The sequence below is a fragment of the Grammomys surdaster genome, unplaced genomic scaffold, assembly GCF_004785775.1.
Source record: "Grammomys surdaster isolate TR1022 unplaced genomic scaffold, NIH_TR_1.0 62, whole genome shotgun sequence".
NCBI classification, from domain to species: domain Eukaryota; kingdom Metazoa; phylum Chordata; class Mammalia; order Rodentia; family Muridae; genus Grammomys; species Grammomys surdaster.
In genome coordinates this window covers 9,300,515-9,322,801 of record NW_021604564.1, presented here as the reverse complement: position 1 = coordinate 9,322,801, position 22,287 = coordinate 9,300,515, and the positions used below count along the sequence as shown (strand labels likewise).

At 38.6% G+C, this 22,287-nt stretch overlaps 1 protein-coding gene across 1 annotated transcript in view; it reads left to right on the top strand.

Moving 5' to 3' along the window:
* Nucleotides 1-22,287, top strand: part of Naaladl2 (N-acetylated alpha-linked acidic dipeptidase like 2) — a 610,065-nt gene that overhangs the window by 169,579 nt on the left and 418,199 nt on the right. Inside the window, exon 5 of the mRNA XM_028761198.1 lies at nucleotides 2,137-2,287. Within this exon, the coding sequence (XP_028617031.1) occupies nucleotides 2,137-2,287 (151 nt within the window). The remainder of the gene's footprint in view (nucleotides 1-2,136; nucleotides 2,288-22,287) is intronic.

Below are 22,287 nucleotides of genomic sequence, written 5' to 3'. Positions count from 1 at the left end.
CACCACTCATGTATATATGTGTGTGTGTGTGTGTGTGTGTGTGTATGATTGCATGGTTTGTTTTTTCCATAGTAAGTACAGACAAAGAATATTCCAAATGTTTTCTCTGGACTCCATTTTATTTAAGAATAGATGCTATGCCATGATTGTTCTTTCCAAAGAAATGCTTATGTAGTAATACTATTGCTTGCCTACTAGGCATTCCATGATATGCAGCATATGCATCATTAACCCAAGGTCTGGAGAATAAGCTTGATCCTTACCCTCAACGCAGTGCCTACTCAAGGTCACAGTGACTCTCTTTACTCTAGTGCATAGTTCAGTGAATAACTGTGTGTGAAGTTAATTGGGAAGTAAAATATAAGTATTAAGTCAGGTTCCTAGATCAGTAGTAACAACTACACTCAATATGGGTGTTAATTTTACTCTGTTTTATTGCTTAAATGACATCTAATTACTTTTACTCTCTGATGGAAAACAAATAGAAGTAGCAAATCATGATTATTGTTATTCATATTAGATTAAGTCGCAGTAAGGTATGTCACAAAAGTAAATCAGTTAAGCACCATAAAATAATCTGGGACATGGGAAATTGTCAAGCTCCTCTTTCCCATTAAAATCATACATTATATATTTAAAAAAAAAAAACAGAATAAATCTTTACATCAAGCATCTTGACGAATGTATCCTGGGACAGTTTTCAAATATTTTCTAGCATGATCAGACAAGAAGGAATTGTTCAAAAACAAACTTTTCATGGGGTTGTTTGGAAATGCTTTAACTTCCCTGTCTCCCAGGTGAGGTTGAGGATACAAAATAAGTGATGTCATGGAGGATCTTGAAAGGTTCATTAGAGTAGCTTCTATCCAAAGAGCAAGAAAAGAACCTTGTCTGTCAAGGAAGTACATAATCATAATGGACTGTCGTGGGTTCTGCAGAAAGAGAAGAACAAGCAGACCATTATTCATATAAAAGCAGAACTCTAGATATGTGGGGCCTCTGATAGCTTCACAATAGTAGGAAACTCTTGGACAATTTTTCAATAGAGTATGAAAATCTTTAGCAGAGAAAGAAGTCATGTGTAATCAACATAAAATAATATAGGAAGTAGAAGGGAGTAGTCAAGACCTTTAACTGAGCAAGGAACATTCATATCACACTTTTGTTTCCCAAGGCTCAGAAAACATGGTAAAATTATTAGAATAGCCAGAGGTCAGGGAGTCTTGTAATGAAAGAGTGCCTTATGAATGTGTCAGAACTGCTGTATTATGATCTCCCAGCAGCTGTGGTTGTCCAGTCCTACAGGAGCTGACCTGAAATTAAACTCATGTATATATGGGCAGCACTCAATGACCTGAGTAGGTGATTTAAAATCAAATCAAAACAAAACAAAAAATGAGGACATGAATTTGGAAGGTTACTTGGCAGAGAATCGATAATGAGCTAGATGGTTTGAGGAGGTATGATCCAAATACATAATATTTATAGATGATATTTTTCAAACAATAAGTACCACATGCTGTATTTAAAAAAATAAAATAAGAAAATTCACCCATATACAATCCACATTGTTTTTTATGCTAATGGTAATTAATATAGTAAGTTTCTGTTGACTTGCACAACCTAGTGTTATGTGAATCTTAGTTGAACAATTGTCTACATACATCTTGCCTTTGGGTACATCTGTGATGTATTTTCTTACTTGCTAAACAATACAGGAGGGCCATGCTCACCATGGACTTTGCCATCCTTGGGCAGGAAAGCCTGAGCTGTATAAGAATTATAAATGAGCAAGCCAGTGGAAGAAAGTCAACAAGCAGTGTTTTCCAAAAGCATCTTCTTCAATTCCTCTCTCTAGCTTCCTGCTTTAAGTTCTTTTCTGAAAATCCCTTGGTGACATGAAATTTTTAGAGAAATAAACCTTTCCTCCACAAGCTGCTTTTGGTCATGATATTTATCACAATGATGAGAAGCAAAGTAGGAAAATAGTGCACATCCCAAATTTTGGAAAACAGAAAATCAAACCGATTTTCTTTTAAATATTGAAAGAATCATTCCATCTGTTGACAATAAGGAGACAGTGATAAAGCACCATCTAATGTGTATATCACTTTCAACTCTTTGTTTTCCCTATAGATTTCCTTATTGGAAAAGGCTGGGTTTGGAGGTGTTCTTCTCTACATTGATCCCTGTGATGCACCAGAGACTGCAGTGTCTAGCTCTGAGCCCTTTATGGTGACTCTGAATCCAGGAGGGGATCCCTCTACACCTGGATACCCAAGTCATGGTAAGCTTGTTCTTGTAAGCCTTATATAGATATGACTTGTAAGTGTATGCTAATTTATTCAAGGGGTAGGAAATGGAATAAGTCTAAGTGCTTAATACATTCACTGTAAAGTGGGTATCTTTTCAGTAGTATGTACTAATATTCTGTTGGAATAAAGCATGTTTTAGAAATCTATTGTAGGTCATCATTTCAGTGATACATGCTATGGATAGACAGAAAGAAGATGTTATTACTGAGTAATTTATATTTATACATATTAACAAGCAAATACCTGGAACTCTTGTTTGTCATTGTCCCTGCTGCAATGGCCCTGATAACTATGAGTGCAGGGTTTAAGGCTATGTTATGTCAAGTTGAATAGGAGTGGAGGAAGATACTAGAAAATGAATTTGCATGTAGTTTCCTTGGATTGCCCCATTTCTATCAGTTTATAGATACTATCTTTATCTTAAGCATCCTTCTGTATTTTTGAAAGTTGTGTTCAACACAGGGGGAATATGAGACATGAGCAGGACCACTGTAGTTATGGCAAAATTTTTACATTTCTGCCTGGTATATCATTGTCACAAACTCTGTCTATACAGTTGGGCTGAGGAGGGTAGCTCTTTAACCCCATCTCAGGTCAATGCCAACACACTGACCACAATAATTCAGTGTCACCAAGGTATGTACAGAATTTTTATACTTTATACCTACAATTGTCTAATCATATTTCTTTGTGGTCATTCTACAATTATCAAGGCAATTTAAATAACAATTAAATAATTACCCTAATCACAATTACAGGCTTTACAAACTATCTCCAATCCTTTCCTTAGTTTTATTGTTGTTTGCTTGTATATGGAGCTGCCTTCAATCTTGAAATAAAGTTTTCATTTAATTGCATGTTCTTTAATTTTCTCCATTTGGTAATATTCTCAAAGTACAATTTTTTTGTACTGTTGACACTACTTCTACCTAGTCAGCTTGTCAAGTATTTTTGGCCATACCTTCTGTAGAAATCTGAAGACATTCCATCTCCTTTAAAGTGCTCATCAAAACGACCCTATTGTTGCTGTATCTGTGTTCCCATGATGCCACTCCAGGTCCCTCAGTTTTGTATTTAACAGTTTTCTCTGTTAGTGCCTATTGTGATCACCCTATGTGGCAACGCTAGGAAACATTAAGTATCTCCTTTCCTTTTAACCCTTCCCCCCAGTTTGAGAAATGTTCAATGCTTCTCACCTGCTATAATGACAGGGCTATTTGCCAAATGATTTGACATTTCTAGTATTCCTTTAAACAAGCTCTTCATGAACTTTCTTTGTTTCCCAGGCTAGCCTCATATTTGACAATCACCCTACTTCTGCCTCTTAAACCTTTGGATTGGTGGTATGAGCCACCACTCAGCTTAGAATACATTTTTAATGGTAGTAGAATGTGCTGTATACATTGTAACAAGGTGAAACACTAAATAACTATGGAGGGTACAATCACTTATAGTGTTAGTCTTTTTAGATATAAAGATGAACAATATTATCTACAATGTTTCTCCATGCCATATTAATAGGTACTAAATAAAATTTTCTTTTGCAAGCATAATACTAGTAGAAAGAATGCCTCCTTTTTCCATATAAAGTTCAATATAGTAGAATAGAAGTCTGTTCTATTTTAAAGAAGATTAAACTCCAAGGAAATAGAACAAACAAATATTCTAGAAGGTACTTTCTTTCTTTTGGTTTTATTTATAATGAATGCAAATTAAAGAGAACAGTCCAGTAACCACTTGGTGTCACCTGTGTGGCTGTATCAATGGCGACTAGTCTACTATTTTTCTTTGGTCTATGTATTCCCTAATACCTTATAGCATAGGTCAGTATTTTCCAGAAAATTTGAATAAATTCAAATGACAATAGAGCTAATGTAGCTAAGAACTGTTTCAATACCTCAGAGTTCTGAGCCACAACAAGTAAGACAGCATATACACCAAAGATGCTTACCGTCAAATTCAGTCCTCTTACTTTTCATTTCCAGAACTCACTAGGCAGAGGGGAAAGTTGAGTACCAGAGATTTTCCTGTGACCTCCACCTCCACAGGACACCCCCAGATGCCCTACCAAATAAATCACACTCAGAGTGTGATTTGTCTAATGCAAGTTTTACATCACTTCAAGTGGGTGATTGTAAGTTAAGATTATGGAAATATTCCTCCAAACATTTTAAATGAATTGCTGGCACGAGACACAGGGATTCCATATAAGGAATTGCTACTTACTGAGCCTCATTGCCCAGCCAAGTAGTTCCTGAATATTATTGAATCAGCAGGGAAGAAATAGTTTCTAAACACCATGTTCCCATGTGGTTCAGAAAAGAATGTCTTGGGATCATCACTTTAAAAAAAGCAGTCTTTTGAATACTTCCAGCATGCCAAAGGCTTGGAGCTTTATTTTCTTGACAGTGAAAAGAATATTATGCTGCTCCACTGTGTCTCTCCCAAAGTAGTTTTAAGGAAATGGAAAGCCTTGAGTTCCAAGTCAGACTTAAATGGGAACTTTGAAGGAGAGAGCAATCCATCTGTATTCAAACTCACTTTGCTGGTGATTCTGAAGCAACTCAACTTTGAGAAGCACTGAGCCAGAGCAGCTTTATTGTACTTCATCTGCCATGTCTAAATTGGACCAGAGGGGCCAGTGTTCTGAACTCGGTGACCTAGTGCTTTTGCTCCCTCAGCATCAGGGCCTTCCATATTTGCTCTCTTGATATCAATCAGGATTCTGACATGGCATGCTGGATTTCAGGGCAGTTCTTGCTCTCAGCAGGCTACAGATACAAAGCCAATGTGGCTCAGTAAACAATCTCTTCTGGGACCATGAGTGATGCCCTTGATGGTCTTTGTCCTCTATTTAATCTCTAACTATAATCTAATGACTGCTCCTTTAAAAATGTGACAGCATTATCTCTGATACATTATTCACAGAATATATATCTTCTTAAGTGCATTACAAGACTTGTCATGTCTTCAGTCACTCAAAACACAATTCTATAGATACCAAAATTTAAAATTTTTATTATTTTCATCTTGACTTAATCTTAAGTACCTGCATACTGTACTTCTGGTTCTCTATCTTATTTAAAAGATTTATCTGTGTCCCTCTCCTGTGTCCCTCTCTGTGCTTGTGACCAGTCTTTCCTCCATTTTATCTTTTTTTTTTAATTCTTGAGAGGAAGTTATTTTCAGTAGCTTTACTCTATTGAAGTGTGTCAGAGGCACAGTTTATTTAATATTCCCACTGTTACAATTCAGTGGGTCTGTGTGCTGTTTAAGTACTTACTGTCTGCTCAGCATCAGCCCTGCCAGCCAGTGCTACTAAAAGAATCAGTTGATCACTGTGACTTGTGACAAGGCTTCATCAGGTGTCCTTGGTCCAGTTACTTGGACAAATGTCTGAAGACGGGCTTGACTTGGCACTAAATTACCTGAGACAGTGTTGAACTATTCCCTGACTAGAATACCAGACAATATAAATATAAGCCTAGCTGTGGAAGAAACGTATTAGATATTTATGGCATAGAATAATTGCATTTTTTCTTGGTTGAGGAAGTACTGAAATTGTCTGTATTCTTATCATTTTGCTATACTGAATGGTGGCTTTTGTTCTGGTGCATTTCGTCCCTTCCCCTTTTAAATTTATTTATTCATGTTACATCTGGATCCATATCCTCTCCCAGTCCCCTCTTCCGCAGTCCCTACCTTCGGGGCTGTTGTTCAAGCGTGGGTGTGGATTCTGTGGGGCTGTTGGGTTGAGTTGTAGATCCCGTGTGTCTGCCACAGATCAGGGAGTCAGAAGTGTGGAAATTTGACTGAGTTCACTCCCTGCTGCAGACGTCGAGCTGTGAGAAGTCACAGAACTCTGCTCCAGGAGTGGGGAAATCTCAGTCTGAGACCTGCAGGGGCGGAGCTCTTAGATGGGAACCCTGGGCAAAAAGGCATGCAGGATTGACTGGTCCCAGACTCCTGGACTCTCAGGCACTGTTGGGAGCCACAGAAGAGTTGAGGCTGGGGGTATAAGGGCTGGATCAGCCCGCAGCCAAGGGGGACGAGGAAGAGAGCTTTGGCAGTGCCTTTGCGGGGTGGATGAGACTCTTGGTCAAGGCGACTCACTTGGCCGGGTCATGGCTGGTTCGGCTACTTGCTTGAGTTGACAGGCCTCCATGGTGGGAACATAGAGAAGTCCTCTGGTGGGAGATTAGGTGGCACTGGCTCATTAGTTGAAGGCCCCCTCTACGGTTCTCCATGGCAGGCCCCAAAGACAGGAGGAAGTCCATGGTTTTAAAAGGTTTGTTGTCTTGGCAGAAAGTGGATGAAGCTGTACCTCATGTCCTCAGGGTGGGCCTAAGGTTAAATATCTTTTGCAAAGAGGAGAGTCCAGGAAGGAATGCTTAATTGGCTATGCCCACTGGCCTTTAGGTAACTCATTATTATGGAAATCTCTTGAGATGCTGCGGCCAGTAGTCACACCCTTTACCTGTGCTAGGTGACTGAAGGCCACAAATCTTTTTTTGGGAGGGGTTGTGGATGGCTGAAGCTAAGTGAAAGGAACCGGAGCCCATGAGCAAGGCTGAACTCCTACCGTCCCATTAGAGTATCTGCACTTCGAAGCCTGCACTTGAAGAGGTACCCAGCTGCCTGCCTCTCACAGCCCACCGTCCCACACCTTCCCCAACTCCTTATTCCCTTTCTCCTCTGAGAAGGTGAAGAATTCCCTTTGTTGTTCCCCCACCCTAGCATATAATGTCTCTGTAGGGTTAGATCCATCTTGTCTCACTATGGCCAGACCAGGCAGTCCAACTAAAAGAACATATCCCATGTACAAACAACAGCTTTTTTGAAAGCACCCAAATAGTTGTTTGTGATAGGTGTTTGAAACCCACATGAAGACCAAGGTGTGCATCTGCCACATATGTATGGGTGTCTGATCTAGCCTGTGTATGGTCTTTGGTTGGTGGCCCCAAAGGTTCAGATTAGTAGACTCTGTTGGTCTTCCTTTGAAGTTCCTATCCCCTTCAGGATCCTCAATCCTTCCTCAGCCCTTTCATAAAGGTCCCCAAGCTCCACCCAATATTTAGTTGTGGGTCTCTGCATTTGTTTCAGTCATTTTCTGGGTGGATCCTTTCAGAAACCAGTCATGCAAGGCTTCTGTCTGCAAGCATAACAGAACACCATTAACAGTGTCAGGGATGGGTGCTTGACCATGGATGAGTCCCTAGTTGATCCAGATTTGTCTAATTATGTAAAATATTATCAAACTCTACTCTTTGAGCTACTTAAAGGAGAATGAGTGTTAAATATCCAAACTTTCCTGAAAATTTCTTTCATGAAATGTTAAAAATACATATTATTTAAATTCAAGCATCACTTTAAAAACAAAATTTTGTTTTGAAAAATAATTTGTGATCCTAAGTTTTCATGACCCTATTCAGGAAAATTTTTATTGATTGCTGAAATATCTAAGTGTGCAGCCTACATAAAATGCCTTTGAGTGGTTATTGTCCTTAAGAAATCTATGTGCCCCTTGGCATATCCGTCATTCAGATTGTTCTTCATTGCTGTACTGGGAACATTTTACTTTGAACAAGTACCAGATCGGTAGAGTCATTTGTTTTGCTTAAGAACCAAAGTTTCCATAGAAATCTATGGTGAGTTCTTATGGTGATAAAATTCTACTGAGAGATGGATCAGCAGTTAAGAGCACCTGGAATCCTTCTAGAGGACTTGAGTTTGCTGCCACATCTGATATCTCCACATCTCTAGGGACTCCAGCATCCCTCTCTGGCCATCTTGGGTACCTGCACGCGCATGCACACGTGCGCGTGCACACACACACACAAATAAAAAAGAAAATGAAATATTTTAATAGTCAGTTTAAAAATAGATGTTCAAACACATTTTTATACAATTTTTATTATGATAAACTAATTAAGTAATGTCTTAAAATTTATGGAATTTTTATTTTTAATTTGTGGTTTTTTAATTATACACATATAAATTTATTTTAAAAGATTGTAAATGTGGAGGGGTATATATTGAGCACAAACATCCTTAGACATTAGAGGTGCTTTGTCATCTGAACTGGAAGATACAATCAGCTTTGTTTTCCAGAGGCAGGTCCTGAAAACCAAATTCAAGACTTCTGGAAGAGAAGAAAGGCATTGTAACAGCTGAAAATTTCTGCACTCCCTTTAATATTCTCATAAACAGGATAGCTTTAACTAGGTCCACATTCCAAATAAGTTAATTGACCTAAATCAAAAAGTAACCTAATTAGCACAATAATAACACAGAATTACAAATTGTCTAATTCCTAAGCTAGGGCTGCTTCCCTAATAGTATTTTGTATCCATTATGTAGCTTATGTATAAGAGTTGAAAGTGCTAACAAACAAACAAAAAAATCCATTAAATTTCATGTAGAAAAATACTGGAATGAATTTAGCTTAATACTGGGTACACTGGGACTCTGGAAATATGTGCTGTGGCTCATGTTCTGTATCAGAGGTTGTGCAGTATTATGGAAGAAATGGAAAGCAAGAACTCATTTTGACACATGGATTCCAGAGCTTTCAGTCTGTCATGGCTGGGGAGGCATCAGAGAGCTGCTCAGTCAGAGGTTGCAGGAACATGTGGTGAGGCTCCTCAACTGAGTCTGTGCCATTCCTTTGAAGGCCATCTCTAGTGCACTACTTTTGCCAACTGTAACCCCCCCACACACTCAGCATCACAAACTTAGAAGGGGATTTGATATTCAAATCATGCCAGATATCCAGATATGTCAATATGACACCCAAATTCAGACAGAGCCCCCATCTCTGATACATGGATATTTCTATTAATATTTTTCACTGCAGAAATAATTAGATTATTATACAAGAAATAAAAAAGAGGTTGGCCAACCAAAAAGTATAAGAGAAAAATGCAAGCCCAAAATGTGAATTTAGAAGCTTAATAGATAGCGCAGTAGTTAAGAGCTCTTCTTGCTCTTGCAGAGGATCAAGATTTAGGTCCCAGCCCAACACAGTAGCTTACAATCAACTAGTACTCAAGTTCTAGGGATTCTGATGGCCTCTACTGATCATTATGGGCATTAGACATGCATGTGGTACACATACATACTTGCAGGGAAATCACTCATACACTTCAAAAATAAGAATAAATTAAATATGTTAAATGAATATTCTGATTTTGAACCACAGACATTTGATTACTATTATGATTATTATTAGTAGTAGTAGTATTGGTGTTTGGTGTGGTTTGATTTTGTTTTGATTTTAGAGGCATATATTCAAAATCTGTCCTTTCCCAAATTTTATGAACTCTCTCCTTATTAGATTTGAACTGCATTTAAGATGCATTCATCTTATTTCTAACAGTTTTTTAAAGCATTACTAAACTTCATTAGCAATCGTTTTCTAAAGTAAATAAATAGATAAATAAATAAATAAATAAATAAACCTTTCTCTTTGCTGCATGTTTAGCTTTTTTGTCAACAGTACTTAACATTGCTGTACATTACCCCTGGACTCTGACATGACTTGTTTTTAAAGTAGCTTTTACCTGTCAAGGGAACCCTCTTACCCCACCATGTCACTCAGTGATTTCTCATTGGAAGAAATTTTGAGTGAGGTGGCTTGGTATGGTCTCTTGTTTCATAACACAATTTTACAAAAAGGCAAAAGTAAGATATTCCGCCAATGAGAATTCCAGTAACACTGGAATTACCCCAAGTAGTAAAAAAGTCAGAATCCACAGGAAAAGCTCCTAAAGGCCCAAACTTACTTTTGAAACAAGTGTTTCATGGTTTCAGATTAAATTCTTCCCTCATTGACACTGAAATAGCATTCAAAGGGAACAATTTCATTAGCAGTCCCCAGGAAATTATATACTACAGCATAATTTTGCTTCCCATTTAAAAATTTCAAACAATGAAAGCCTTTTGGAAAGTTATAGTACAAAGAATTTGTACTTTTTTCTGTACCATAAAAGGATACAGTTTCTTTCTTTCCATTTTTCTTTTTTACCTATCTATTTTTAAACATTTGTATTTAAAGAAAATAGATTATTTTCTCATACAATATGTCCTCATTACCATCTTCCCTTCCTCTACTCCTCCCAGTTTCTCCCCACATCCAAGCATCTCCCCTCCCCTGCCCTCCTCTCCAGATCCACTCCCTTTCTCTGTTTCATTATAAAGAACAGGCTTCTAAGATATAACAACAAAACACAACAAAATAAAATATAATAAGATAAAACAAAAAAATAATCACACCAAAGTTGGACGAGAAAGCCAACCGAAGGGAAAGAGTCCAAGAAGGCAAAAGAATCAGAGACCCAATCCATCAGGAGCCCCACAGTAGGGCATGTAGGAACTTGCTATCAGACCAGCATAAGTACCCAGGAATCTCAGAGAATTTTTAAAATTCATTTTATTGGATATTTTATTTATTTACATCTCAACTGTTAGCCCTTTTCTCGGTTTCCCCTCTGCAAACCTCTACTCCATCCTCCCTCCCCATGCTTCTATGAGGGTGCTCCCCCAGGTACCCTTGCACTCCTACATCACCACCCTAGCATTCCTGTACACTAGGCCATTGAACCTTCAGAGGACCATTTATGCCAGATAAGGCCATTCTCTGCTACATATGCAGCTGGAGCTCTGGGGGGTCTGGTTGGTTGATACTGTTTTTCTTTCTATGGGGTTGCAAATACCTTCAGCTCCTCCAGCCCTTCCCTACTCCGTTGGGGTCCACTTGCTCAGTCAGATGGTTAGTTGCAAGCATCTGCATCTGTATTGGTCAGGCTCTCGCAAAGCCTCTCAGGAGAACAACAAGAGCAGAGCTTCTTTCTACATATCTCTGTACCTGTTCTAGAAGACATAATGATGACACCCCACTGAGGACCATAGTCACTCAGTCACACATAGCTTTGAGCCTTCAGCCAAGGAGCTTCCCTTTCTGAGTATTGCTTTCCCCAACAAGTATATAATATCTGATTCACCCTGAGTAAAATGAATACATTGTCATCCAACACCAAATACAACAATATGAACAACCAAGGATCATCTCAAAGAACTGCTTCATTAATGATCATCCCAGGAAAGAGTCACTCCTAAGATCCTCAAAGAAGGCTTTCTCTCCTCTAGCTTCTCCAGGACTTTCAGCACTAGCTCCAAGCCAGGATGGATCCTATTGGCCCAGGGTTCTGCTCTCCCCCTTCCTACCTGGTGCATAGATACCCTGAAGGGTAATGTAGACCAGGACACTATCCCTGACTTCCTCTCCCTGAGGAATGCTGACAGCACTCTGGCACCCAGGCAGAGAGGCAGACCTATGTCTGACACCCTATAAAAATACTAAACTGAAAGCTACAAGTTAAACTCTGAGGACATGGTGCAACCCTGTTCTTGCAGCTTCAGTCTCTGTGAGTTCATAGGAGTTTTGCTCAATTGACTGGGAAAGTCCTATTCTCTTGGTATCTTCCATTAAATATTTTTCAAAGGGTGAGTTTTGATCTCTAACCACAGATACTTTTTTGCTTTTAGTTTTGGTTTGGTTGTCCAGTGTAGCCATAAGAACATGTATACCACAGGGACCTGTGATCAAGTATTCATTATTATTCATGGGGCTTTCATTGGAGGTAAGTCTGTCAAATAAGAACTAATATTAATATTAGGCTTTTATCTACCTAATGAAAAGCCTGACAATCTGAACATCATTGTGTGTAACACAGAGATATGACTGACTTTATCCTTGTCCATAGAAAGAGCAGACCTATATTGTCCAATTTGATAGCCATAAGCTATGACAATCTTCTTAGCTTTTACATTTAAATCAATTAAAACAAGATGAAATTTAAGATGTTGTCATACTAGTTACATTTCAAACTGTTAGGAGCCATTATGCTGTGGCAAAGTATTTATACTTCTACATGGATGCTACACAATATATGTCTATATTACTACTTTATATGGAAGTTGATAGTTGTCTGCTTCACATTACCCAGGAGTCTGTCTCTCTACAGTTATGATAACCCAGGGTTGTTTATCTTTTTAGTTTAATTTTATTTTTTACCACTGGCATTATTTGAATGCTGAATTTACAAAGCAGACATTATGAACCACATGTTAGGCAAGCTTCATGAATCCTTTTATGGCTTAGTGTGGAACCAAAACATAGCCGAGTGCTTTCTAAAGTAAACATTTTCCATTTCCAGAATTCTCAGAAGAGTTTTTGCATTTTAACTATGTTAAAATAAATCTTGTAATGTTATTTTAAAGTGTTATTGCATTTGCTTCAAACTGCTAGCTTTGTAAGTTCCAGCCCCATTCAATTCCTTCTGACAGTTTAGGCTGTGTGAAAAGTGGCTTCCACATTTGTTTTGCCTACCAACCATCTCTCAGTTGAAACTTATCACTGAGAATTAAAAGATTAAATCATCTTTGGAATTTTGCATGCTTTGTTTTTGAAAGAAAAAATGGTTAAGTGTTAGACTTCTTAGAAGTTTGAACTTGGACCATTTTGTTTTTCAGTAAATCAAAAGCTAGATTTTGATAGTTGTCCCCATGTGAAATTAGCTGTGTCTGCTGCAAACAATAAGCTTCCTTTCCAAGGAAATTGATGCCACTGGCACATTTGCAACTTTTATGGTTTATACATATATGCATACTTCATCTGATAATACCTACATACCTTGCTGCCTATTAGGTAAGGGCTCCTTTAAACTTCTCTTCTCTTTTGCCCCCTGACTCTTAGCATTAATTGTGGCTTGTGACTTGATAATATTGACAAAAACATTTATTACATGTTGTTTAGGAAACAGAAAGCCAAACAAACCTAAATAAACAGCCTCCCCATAAAACATTTTTGGCCTTGTTGCATTATGATGCTTTTCTAATCATTAGAAGCAAATTAGCCCAAAAGATCTAAGTTTATGCAAGATATTAACTGGGCTATTATTTGATCAGTTTTTACCTTGGGATTGCTGGCCTACAAGCATAGCCCATTCTTTTTGCTAAGAAAACATCTCTAAGTGCATAGGGATGCATAGTTTACCTTGCAGGCTTTTTGAATTTTGTGATCTAGGCTGTGGTTTAAAAAGTAAGGCAAGTTTCAGTGTATCTGGTTTTATGTGGAGGTCCTTTATCCACTTAGACTTGAGCTTTGTACAAGGGGATAAGAATGGATCAATTTTCATTCTTCTACATGTTGTCTTCCAGTTGAACCAGCACCATTTGTTGAAAATGCTGTCCTATTTCCACTGGACAGTTTTAGCTCCTTTGTCAAAGATCAAGTGACCATAAGTGTGTGGGTTCATTTCTGGGTCTTCAGTTATCATCCTGAGTGAGGTAAGCCAATCACAAAAGAACACACATGGTATTCACTCACTGATTATTGGATATTAGTCTAGAACCTTGAAATGCCCAAGATGCAACTCACAGGCCACATGAAGCCCATAAAGAAGGAAGACCAAGTGAGGATGATTCGGTCCTTCTTACAAGGAGCAACAAAATACTCAAGGGAGCAAATATGGAGACAAAGTGAGGGACAGAAACTGAAGGAGGGGCCGTCTCAAGACCACTCCACCTGAGTATCTATCCCATGTGCAATCACCAAAGGTAGATGCTGATGTGGAAGACAGGAAGTGCATGCTGATAAGAGCCTGATATGGATATCTCCTCAGAGGCCTTCAAGAGTCAGACATATTCAGAGGCAGATGCTCACAACTAGCCATTGAACTGATCATGGGGTTCTCAATAGAGGAGTTAGAGTGAAGACTGAAGGAGCTGAAAGGATTTGCGGCACCATGAGGAGAGCAACAATACCAACCAACCACAGCTCCCAGGATCTAAACCACCAGCCTGGGAGCACTTAGGGGGGGATCCAGGGCTTCAGCTGAATATGTAAAAGTGGAGGGCCCTGCTGGGCATAAGTGGAAGAAGAGAACCTTGACCTCATGAAGGCTGGATGCCCCAGGGGGTGGGAATTTTGAGGGTGGGGAGGTGGGAGTGGGGGGGGTGTAGATAGAGGTTACATCCACAGAGAAGAAGGAGGAGGGGCGAGGGGATTGGAGGTTCCGAGGGGGTGGTGGGGGATGGGGTAAGGGGACAACATAGGAAATGTAAATAAATCATCCAATAAAAAAAAAAGAAGAAAAAAAAAGAAAAAAAAAGTAAGGCAAGATACAGGAAAAGGGTGAGCTGGTGACGTTCATGTGGTTACAGGAGCGCTCTCACCTGCATGCTGCACCTGTTCATGAGTCAGCAGGAAGCAAAACACTTCACACTAGAAAGTAATCTGGTTGATTGTTTAACAATTAAAGCTGTAATTAGATTTATAATTGAATTTTTGGTGTAGTCTAATGCCTAGAAAATCTCTGTATTTCAACTAATCCTTTACTCAGCATGATAGGTTCCAACCCACTGCCAAGCATGTGCAAAAATCTGTCTTTTTTTCCCCCCAAGACAAATTAAAACCAAACTGTTAGCCTTCTCTAACCATTCCCTTAGGTGACACATGCCCCATTTCAGTTATGGAATAGAAAGCTCAATTATACTCTAGAAAAAGAATGTTGAAGTGATAATTTTAAGGCCAAAAATAAAATATGCTTTACACAGTTATTTCCAGAATATATCTTATAAAGTTTTCACGTGTTCCATAAACACATTAAAATTGTTGCTATGGTATTCCTCTGAAACTCTCAGTCTTATCAATACTCCAAGCAGGCTTTGGGATACAGAGCAAAGCTTACCTGCATACACATAGCCCAGAATCATACTCCAGTCTCTTGATCAGAGGAGTAACAGCATTTCACGGATGATTTGGCAGACTACAGGATCCTGGAGCTAAACAAGGAACTTCAGCCGATATAGAATAACCAAATAATATACACATAAACCAGAAATGCTATTTAAAGTAAAAGTACTTTATATGAATAATTAGCTGATATATTATTCATTTACAAGAGACTACAATGATGACTCTGTTTAGATTCAAACCAAGGCTTTTCACTCTGTTTGTCTGTGGATCCTAGGCTAGGTGACATTGAAGTGATAGATGTCCCAGTCAGTAATATATTTTCCTAAAATTCATGTGTTGAATTATGCAATTCTAGTATAACTGAGTGCTGGTTTTTTCGTTAAATTTTTTGAGAGTATACTTCCCTCTCTTTGGAGGCAGAAATACAGAATAAATTACAGGGAAGTTTAGTACATGATGCAATCCATCGACAATTTTCTCCTAATAAGCAAAGATTACCATTCTCAAGATACAGACAGGAGAACCAAAGATTCAAGTCCAAAATCAGCAATATAGTCATTTCAAGGATAGCATAATATACATATGAGATCATGTTCTGAAGCAAAGAAACAAAAATAAATTTAAAATAAAATGGTTAGGACACAGGCAAACTCAGAGAAAGGCTCCTATAAAAAGAAGGAAGAAAACACATGGCTGTCATAGGCCAAGGAGTGAGGCTTTAGAAGAAAGTCACTGTGCAGACATCTTGATCCGTCATGCTAACTTGTGTTACCGTGAGGACATGGACTCTGTTCTTGCCATCAATCTGTGTTATTTGGCTATAGAGTTCAAGCAACCAAACAGATGAAAGGGAACTTGAGAATTAGCTTCTTTGATTTCATTACTGTTAGTACTGTAAAGGAAAGAGATAAAGTGTCACTGTTTACACGTTTTTCAAGAAGAAAATGAAATAACAGAATATGAAGTGAAACTTTTATGTACTTCAAACATATCTGTGACTAAGGTGCTAAATTGTAAGTAATTTAATCAAAACGAGCTATTTACTTGAACAAATATATATAATGTGAAAGAACTTAGCACCCTACTCCTGAGTTTAGTTCTAATGGGCCAAGAAAATGTAACCCAGAATAAATGTGAGAATTCCAGAAAAGAACCTGACTTTCAAAACTTCTGTAGCAATACAGTAAGGCAGTTGAGTTTTTAGACAAAGAAAGCTATATGGGAAGTGATGGTTTGCGGAAGGGCTACTGCTTATGTCACCCTAAGGAGTCATGTGGCTTCAGGTAATCATTAATGAGAACATATGATTTTCTGAAGTGTGGTAATCATTCATAGTTTTAAGTTGTTTTAAGTTTATGTGTGTGTCCAAACCTTTGAGTGTATGTCCACTTGAGGAAATATGCTAAAGTTTGTGACTGTACACATTTATATGAGTCTGTAGGCCAAAGAGTAATCTTGAGTGATTTCCCTCAGGTACCATACATCTTATTCCTTGAGATAGTCTCTCAGTGACCAGAAGTTGCCAAATAGGGTAATCGTACAGTCCTGCAAAGCCCCAGTAATCTTGTTATCTCCCCCTCCTCAGGACTGGGATTGCAGGTGAGTACTACCAAGTATCTAACGGAGACAGTAGGGATGGGATTCAGCTCGAAGCTGGCCTGTAGACTCTCGTGGAAGGCTACCAAAAACTGGTTTCAGAAAGAGTTCTTCTCAATCAGTAAGGAGTTAGGAGCTGGGCCAATTTAGGCTTGGCTTTCCACAGCAGTGGAAAAGCTCTGCTCAGGAAATTGCAAGAAACACAGCAGGGAGACATACAAACACAGACAGAAGCTGACTTCCAGAACTACTATGAAGCGTTCATTCCACTTAAAATTCAAACAGGGAAAAACTCAACGTCTTTGAGTTCCCCTTAAGTATAATTCAAATTAGTGGTATCACCTCTCTGGCTTAAGGCTTAAGGTGCCTGTCAGGTAGGGAAGAGAGGCAATGGTGTTAAGAAAGTGAGTCCTCACACAGAGACCCCACAAGCTACTTCTTGGAACCATGGAAGGTAGCTTAGTAACCACTCTCAGGTTACCTAGAGCTCAAGTGTGATAATTAGAAGCAGGGCAGGCTTGAAAGAGGCTCTGAAGCAGGGCCTAGAGGACAGCCTCCGGCAGTACAGCAAAGCCGGGAGGAGTGTGAACATCAGCTCCTGAAGCTGAGTGCTGGCAGACAGCTCTAAGGCATTCTTCAGCAGACTCCAGCAGGCGGCAGTTATGTCTTCCAGTAAGCAGACCAAATAATGAGGAGGTTCACAAGCACACAGAGTAAAATCACTGATCAGAAGACAGGTAGGCAGGAGGGCGGGTGCAATGATCAGTTTCCAGTGTCATTCAGCTGTGTCAGCTTCCTTCGTGCTCCTTGGGAAAAAACAAGCAAAGGACCCAGCGAGTTCTAGACGTTTTCTGTTTTAAATTCCACTGCTGTATTGAATTAATGAAGCAGATTTGGATTCTCCACTTTGGAAAGACCGTTGGCGAGCATGACTCTGCTTGCTTCTATGTAAACAGTGAATAATGGAAAAGACAGTGACTGGAGTGATTAAATATTCGAGGGCAATGCCCTACATACTAGTTTTAAGTTCTTACAGCATCAAGCTTGGTTCTGAGACTAACTAGTCCTGAGCAAAAGTGAATATAAGGAGCTCTGTAGGTAGAGCTTAGCTGGTAGATTGCCCTCTCTTGGCAACCATGAGGCTGTGTTGAATCCTCTGACAGAATGCTTGCAATCCCAGCAGATGGGAAGAAGATCCATGAGAAACAGGAATTCATAGTCATTCCTAAATACATAGTGAGTGTAAGATAAGACTGAACTACATGAGCCCTAAGGAAAAAAGATTAATATACTGTAACTAAATATGCTAGAGGTTGGCGGCTATTACCTGGGGCTTTGATTGCCTTGAGAAATGCATCTTTTTCCAGTGAACTATTCAAAAACAAAAAATGAACAAACAAACAAACAAAACCAAAAACAAACAAACAAACAAAAACAGATTTAGAAAATCACCTGTAAGATGTCAGAGAACTCACTGATCATCTGACAAAAGTAAATGTCTTTTGGGAAAGTCCCATAAATTGTCTGGATAGATATTATCTAAATTTTTTCAACTATTTACATGTGAGGTGACAGCAAGCTTTCAAATTACTAAATAAATGTGTGAAAACAGGAGTATCAAATGCTACTTCTACCAAGAATCATCTCATTTTTCTGAAATAAAGATGTCATCAATTAAACTGTTTAAAAGTCTAGAATTAAGGGGCTGGAGTTAAGTGGTTAAGAGCACTGATTGTTCTTCCAGGGATTCTGGGTTCAATTCCCAGCACCCATGGCATTCCAAAACTGTCTGTAACTCATATTCTCATGTAGACACACAGACAAGACACCAATACATATGAAATTTTAAAATTAGAATTAAGATGTATTGGCAATTATTATTAACTTTCTGAAGTTTTCAATTATGAGACATATATTTATACTTACAGTCAAATTTCTGATGATTTTCATTTTTTAATAAAAACATGAACTTTTGAAAGTATTCAGTAATGTACATTGTCACATAATTGGCAGTACAATATGGAAGAAAAGGTGAGATGTTTTAGTTTGTCAGAGATAACTACTGCAACCTTTAAAATTAGGCATGAAAATGATATGTCATTTGGCCTGCTATGAAGCTACATTTAAATAGAATGATCCAGGAGATGTGCGGTGGCCATGCCTTCTGGCCAAGGCCTTTCCAAAGCTTCCTCTTGTTTAACTGTTATAATTTTAAAGTGAGCGGTATGTATATGTCTGAATTTCATTTGCATTATTTACCTGATAATTCTGGAGTGTGACCACATCAGTTCTTTTCATGATTATCTGGAAATACTGAAAAAACAGAGGTGCCTAGTGTCTCCCTGAGAACTGGAACAAAGACAGGGATATTTAAAAATTGTCAGGACTAAAAAATTTAGTTGTTACTGTATAAAGAGTTCTGAAAAGCAAAATCTGGTTAACCTGTTTTTATTTACCAAGTTGCTTTCACAAATGTTTCTGTTTCTTTAGACAGAAATGTCAGGTAGGCTTTTTAAAAAATTATTGACATTTTATAGATAATTCCAGTAACCCAAGTGCCTCAACTTACCATAAATATTGGATTTCCCTTTTGATTTATTTTTTTGGTACAGCAATATATATTTATAACACAAACAATTGAGAATGCAGAGCTCGGAAACATTACATATATGAGGGGTTTAAAACCATCGGTCGAAATGGTTCGATGATTCTGGGACAAATGACAAAGAGACAAATGATGACCTTTAGCTTTCCCATGATGAGTGAAGTCACGCAATGTTAGGGCTACGAAAACCCTGGTGGAATCTTCTCATTTCACACATAAATAAACTACAAATGATAGGGTCTCATGACTCGCTTAGAGTCAAGAGGCAAGCAGATCTTTTAAACAGATTGTTGGAGGGATGGTACATATTCACTCTTCTTTAAGTCCATACATGCAGCTTAACAGTGTTTGTGAGGAGAACAACTATTTCTGCAATCAAAAAAAATTTTTCTTAGCAGCTACTAAGTGCCAGAAGCAATGCTGGGCTTCTGCAGAACCAGTCTACTAAGGGCAGGATCATAGTCAATAGTTTTAGGAAATGAAAAAGAGATCTGCATCAGACAAATTGCTTCCTCACGCAAAGTAGCCTCTGACCAAGAAGGCTGAGTTGTGCCTGCCACATTGGGTTTATATCACAAGTATCAGGTCCTGCATCCAGAGGGAAGGATCTCAGAGCTAGCAAAGTCACCTCAGCATGAATTTTTAGTTCTCAAAAACAGTGCTGACAGCTCTCCCTGTTGTCTAGAGATTAGTTAACCAAATAGGTTACAGATATCAAATCTCTGCCTAGTTAGCTAGGCCAAGATCTTCAGCTGGGAAAACAAGTTTAGTGTTTTAGACAAAGATCTGATATAGTATGAGTTGGCTATTGATGATGAATTTAAAGAAGACATTTAAAACTAAATGTACTAGGTCAACCCTGTGTTAGTCCATATTATACTCAGAGCAAGGTGAGGTAGTTTTGTTTCAGAGGAATATATACTCCACAATAAGCTGATAAGCTTCATGGGGAAAAAGAAGCTGTATCTAATAGATACATAGGAAACACTGCTCTCTTCACCAAGACAAGGACCCGATGATGGAGCAAATGGGAAGCGCTTTGGATCTGTGTGCCTGCTTGATCAGGACTTCATTTCAAAACTGTATTTAAAAAATGAAATTGGTTTAGAAAACACCCAGGAAAGGAAACAACTAACTTTATGGCTTACCAAGAGACTAGCTGAAGTTCTGAAATGTGTTGTATTCTCTCTCTCTCTCTCTCTCTCTCTCTCTCTCTCTCTCTCTCTCTCTCTCTCTCTCTCTCTCTCTGTGCATGTACTCACACAAAATGAATTCCATGGCTTATTAGAGGACAATATCCTCTAGTTCTTTCTTTTCTCTAGGTTGCTTCCAGGGAAAACACCTCTACCTGTTGAGCCATATCACTACCCCATGAAATCTTAGCTCTAAACAAAAAATATATTTCCTTGCTTAAAGTTCTTCCTTTACATTGAGATACTGACAGAGGATTATCATAAGCCTTTGTATGACTTTCCTATAACAAATGATCATAATTTTAATATTTTAAAATACTAGGAGTGTGTTCTCTGAAGTTGAGGTGCCCATAGGGCCTAGTCCATTGGCAACTCTATAGAACTCTTCTTCCTTTGATCCTCCTACCCTGTGGTGAATGTGTATGATATGTGGTACCCCTGGCCTGACCCTGTTACTCTCAGTTTTTGTCCACTGTTACATATTCAACTTCCTCTAACATGTGATATTGCCTTATGTCTCTTCTTGGAAAGACATTAGCAATAGGGATCATGGACACTCTGATGGGCATACCTTATATGACATGGCTTTTCCTAAGCATGGTCATAATCACATGAACTTGAAGTAGATAATGCAACTCATTCTATCCTTCAGCTGTTTTATTGACTTCATGAGAGTTATTGAATTACTGATCATAAAATTGTTTAAAATACCAATGCATACATAAAATACCATTCTGAATGTTGCTGATGAGGTTAAATATGTAGTTTTATCTGCACGCATATACATATAGAAAGTACTTTATACAATTGTTCTTAATAACGCCATGGATTAGTTGTGTTCTTAGGCTGTAGACAAAGAGATGAATAAAAGTAGCATGACTTAAAACATTACACTGGGTTAGGCTACCGGCTCTGAGGTTTAGTCCATCGTCATCTCCATTATGATAACGGTGGGAAGCATGGCAGCCCACAGGCAGACATGGGGAAGGAACTGAGCCTGAATGTTCTGGATCTGGATCTGGCAGGCAGTAAGAAAAGAAAAAGACAAGGGGCATGGCTTGCGCTCCTGAAACCTCAAGCCCATTCCTCAGTGACATACTTTGCTCAATAAGCCACACTTACTCCAGTAAGGCCACACCTCCTAATAGTGTCACTCCCTATGGGCCTATGGGGAGGAGTCATTGTCTTTTAAACTAACACAGCTCTATCCTCTCAAAATCAAAGAGAATCCTCATCATACAAACAGATACTTTTTGATCAAATGTTGCCAAAGAAGTGCACAGTGCAAACTTTGGTAGGAACCAAAGGATTTTGTTGTATTCAGATATTTAGCACTGATTGTGTTTAAGAAACAGAGGTCTACCAAGGAGCATGAAGTCTCCATGCAGAAGTAGGTGCTATAAACGTCTTTTCTTTCTAACAGAAACAACATCACTTGCTACAGCCCTTTTCTTTTTCTTTATTTTTGCATGTGTGTGTGTGTTTGTGTGTGTATGTGTAGAAGGAAGAGGAGAGACATTGAAAAATGTGACTTAATATATGTTTTTGGAGGTTGAAGTTTAGTAACTTGAAGGTTAGGCATGCCCAAACTCACTATTTGTATGATAGTGAGTGTGTACCCTTTTGTTCAAACTGTATCAGCAGCCTAGTGAGTCTGGAGTCACCAATGAATGGTGACAGAGTATTTGCATAGGGCCCCTCCTCTCTGAATCAAGAAGGTCTAGTTATCAAGCTTGAGGAGACCTCTAGTGGAGAAGTCCCTGGTTCTATCATCTCCAGTATATGGAGAAATCCCTGGTTCTATCTCCAGTATATGGA